The sequence below is a fragment of the Triticum dicoccoides genome, chromosome 4A, assembly GCF_002162155.2.
Source record: "Triticum dicoccoides isolate Atlit2015 ecotype Zavitan chromosome 4A, WEW_v2.0, whole genome shotgun sequence".
Lineage (NCBI taxonomy): Eukaryota > Viridiplantae > Streptophyta > Magnoliopsida > Poales > Poaceae > Triticum > Triticum dicoccoides.
In genome coordinates this window covers 744874603-744877994 of record NC_041386.1, presented here as the reverse complement: position 1 = coordinate 744877994, position 3392 = coordinate 744874603, and the positions used below count along the sequence as shown (strand labels likewise).

Below are 3392 nucleotides of genomic sequence, written 5' to 3'. Positions count from 1 at the left end.
CTGGTGGTGAGCTGGATCTTTCTTCAGGAGCCAAGGTGTCTATCTACTACTCCCTCCGTCCGGGAAAAGTTGTCTCCATGGTCTTTTTCTAAAAACACCCCCAGTGAATTCCGGACAAACCCGCAGCTCCCCGTCGTCTCCCCCGCCCCTCTGTCGTGCTCCCTCGCGCCTCGGCAGCTCGGCTCCAACGCAGCCCCCCCCGCAGGTCCCCGCGTCGCCGGAGCTCTCCTGCCCCAAGCCTCCCCCACCCCACGCCTCCCCCGCAGCTTCCCTCTCCTTGTTCCCCTCCTCTTTCCCCATGGTGATCCACGGCGAGGAGAAGGCTCAATTTTTCTTCGATCTACTCGGCGGCGGCCATTTCCAGGTCCTCCTCCTCGGTGCTGCGGCGGCGGGGCCGAGCAGCAGAAGTGGACGCGCGAGTATGCGGCAAAGGAGGTCACCTTCGGCGTTGGCGCGCACGCCGGCATGCTGCGGTGCGTTAACGAACTCGCGAACGCCGTCAAGGTCACCATGTGCGGTGCGAATGGAGGGGCCGCGGCGGCGGCGCCGTGGTGGAGGCTTCCCGTGGAAGTGCTGCTACTGTGGGCGACGCGCGCAGCGAGGAGCGCGTGGTCGGTGCCCGTCGCCATCGCGCTGCTCGGGATCGCCGTGCGGGGCCGCCGGATGCGGAGGCAGAGCAAGGCCGTGGCGCGCTTGCGGCTTGTCCTTGACGATAAGGTCAGGCCCTTTGCCCCTTTCAGCCCCATGCCGCGTCCCAATCGCTTGATATTGCCCCGCTGTGCTTGATGTGATCTTTGTGCTTCACGGGAAGAATGTTGAAATTCAGTTTGCAAAGAATTGCATTGAACCTCTCTGGAAATTCCTGAACTTGACGAACCAGCTCAACAAGCTGCTATTTTAGCATTCCCCTTCCTTTTTTGTGCCTGCAGGACTATAGTAGGTTTTGATGCTAGTTCAGTGATTTAATTGTTATAGCTCGCTGCAATGTGATGTTCAGTCATTAGTGCCTGCAGTACCAAATGTGATGTTTGATGTTTGCAACTTGGTCATAACTCTGATTATCCAAATCAACATCAACATTTACTCATCTGCTAACTTATGCTTCCCCAATGGTGGGCAGGTCTAGGTTATTCAGGCCAATGACAGGTATTCCTTCAGGAGCTGCTAGCTAACAAAATTGTCCATTGTAGTTCAGTGATTGCACAAAATGTGTCCAAAATCTAGCCTAATTTATTTACTGTCAGTATCCTATGTTGTAATTCAGATGTTTACAAATTCAGTGCCACACTGAAATTTTGATCTACCTTAACCAAGTTCAGTAAATCTTAACTCTTAATGTCAGATTGTTAATTCTGAAACTGTGATTTCTGGAGTACATGTGGAGTAGTAGGATCTGAAGATTTTGTGTGTCTAGATGTCGTTGCTGGAGTACATTATCTACCAAAATCACCGCAATCAAGAGTACACAAAGTCTAGATATGCACCATGTTCCTGTTAATTCTGAAACACACCCTGTTAGTTGCTACTCCATCTAACAGTGTTGCCACCATGTTCTTGTCCTGTTAATCAAGAGTGCTACTCCATCTAACTGTCATGAGGGATTATATATGGTGAATTTGCAATGCAATGCCAGTACTACACCTGACGATTTGCAACGCCAGTGTGAATTTGCCAGCAACAAAATTCCTGTTGTTAAATTGTGAGAAAATTAGAGTTTCTTAGATAAATTGTGAGAAAATTAGAGTTTCTCAGATATGCCAGCAACAAAATTCCTGTTGTTAAATTTACTGAAAATTCAGTTAATTTGGCTTTACTGTAAACTTTACCGAAACTAAATTCAGTTAACTCCTTACAATAATTTGGAATTTGACCACAAGGAGCTGTCAACAAGAATGTTCCAATGAACTATTTTTTGGATGACCCATAAGACTAACTGAAGAAAACCGTATGTATAAAGACTGCAACTTTTTGATTGAAAATGTTATTCTCCTGGTCAAGACTACAACATTTGATTGATTGTTTTGAAAAAAAATACTGCTGTCTTCAGGAATCTGGTGGAACATTGGTCTGTTTCCAAAATAAATTGATTGATTGTGCACTGAAAATATTTGGAAATATACTCCAGACTTGAGGAATTGGTGGAATCATATTGATTCTTTCCAAAATAAAATTGATTGATTGTGCACTGAAATTATTTGGAAATATACTCCAATCTCGAGGAACCTGGTGGAATCATATTGATTGTTTGTTTCCAAAAATGGATTGTTAATTTGCTTCCAAAAAATGATTGATTGTTTGTTTCCAAACATCTTCATGCGTCCAGGAATGCCTACGAGAGGCGGGGCCGGTGATTGGATTCGTAGCAGCAGCAGCAGCAGAGGCGGGGGCGAGGAAAGAGCGTTCCACCAGCCAAGCTTGGCTACCAGCTCGGTGACCGTCGGGTGGGCGATTCCGTCACTTAGGTGGCCGGCAGTGGCGGTGGGCGGCGGAATCACGCAGGTAGGTGGCGGCGGAATCGCGCAGGTGGTCGGCGGTTGGTCCTGGCGACGCGCGGGGGAATCGGGGACCAGCTCGCCTCCGGTGGGCGGCGGAATCAATGGGCAGCTGTTCTCGGGTGGGCGGCGCGGGTGTTCGTGGGTGTCTGCGAGCGCCGGAATCACCAGCACGGCGGCGGAATCCGACCGCGCCGGCCCCTGGCGACGGGCGGAGGACGGGCGGAGGGAGGAGAAGGAGACTGGTACCTACTTCAGACAGTTTTCAAATTTCGAGGGTTGTTTTGCAAAAAGAACATTACACTGCGCTCTGGACAACTTTTCCCGGACGGAGGGAGTAGAAATCACTGCTGATGTTCTCTTTCCGTTTTCTTACCCACAAGTTTCTTCGTAAAATTGTTATGTTTTGTGTGCGGTGTTTGCATTTGAAATAGTAACCGAACCTTGTGTCCTTTAAATTTGGAAGGAAGCAATTGTGGAACTCTGGAAACAGGGTGAACAGCCTATGATGGATCATTGTCTAGTTGCGTTGCAACACAAAGACACACACATAAAACGTAACCCATATCCAGTATCAGAAGTGAGATGACACTAAATCTATATAACCACAGACTGTCTCGTGAGTTTTTTTTTTTTGCACTTCTGCAGTTAACTGTTTTCATCCCATGATTCAAAGCCTTTGAGGTTCTTCTCTGGTTAACCCTTTGGCTCTTCTCACAGTGACCAGAAAATTTGTGGCCAAAATTTACGAGATCAAGTGCGCCCGGTCGACGGGCCACCAGATGGGTCCATGGAGAAACTGTGCCCAAGGGCAAGCTTTTCATCTCTGACAAGTGCCAACGCCTCGGCGAGGACCTCGAGTGTTCACATGGTCGATTCGAGGCAATTGGCAGTTGGAAG

At 48.6% G+C, this 3392-nt stretch overlaps 1 protein-coding gene across 2 annotated transcripts; it reads left to right on the top strand.

Annotated features, from left to right (window-relative positions):
* The first annotated feature begins 218 nt into the window (after positions 1-218).
* Positions 219-2972, top strand: LOC119288388. Of its 2 annotated transcripts, none has more exons than XM_037568016.1 (2): positions 219-717; positions 2324-2972. In XM_037568016.1, the coding sequence occupies exons 1-2, from the start codon at positions 466-468 to the stop codon at positions 2432-2434; spliced, it is 363 nt and encodes a 120-aa protein (XP_037423913.1). In that variant the 5' UTR covers positions 219-465; the 3' UTR covers positions 2435-2972. The 2 variants fall into 2 exon arrangements, with proteins under 2 accessions (XP_037423913.1, XP_037423914.1); XM_037568017.1 differs by having other exon boundaries at positions 1121-2972.
* The last annotated feature ends 420 nt before the right edge of the window (positions 2973-3392 follow it).

Coding starts and splice junctions, on each gene's coding strand:
- LOC119288388 (XM_037568016.1), top strand. CDS start 466: ATGCTGCGGTGCGTTAACGAACTCGCGAACGCCGTCAAGGTCACCATG. Junction 718..2,323: donor GGCTTGTCCTTGACGATAAG/GTCAGGCCCTTT, acceptor TCATGCGTCCAG/GAATGCCTACGAGAGGCGGG.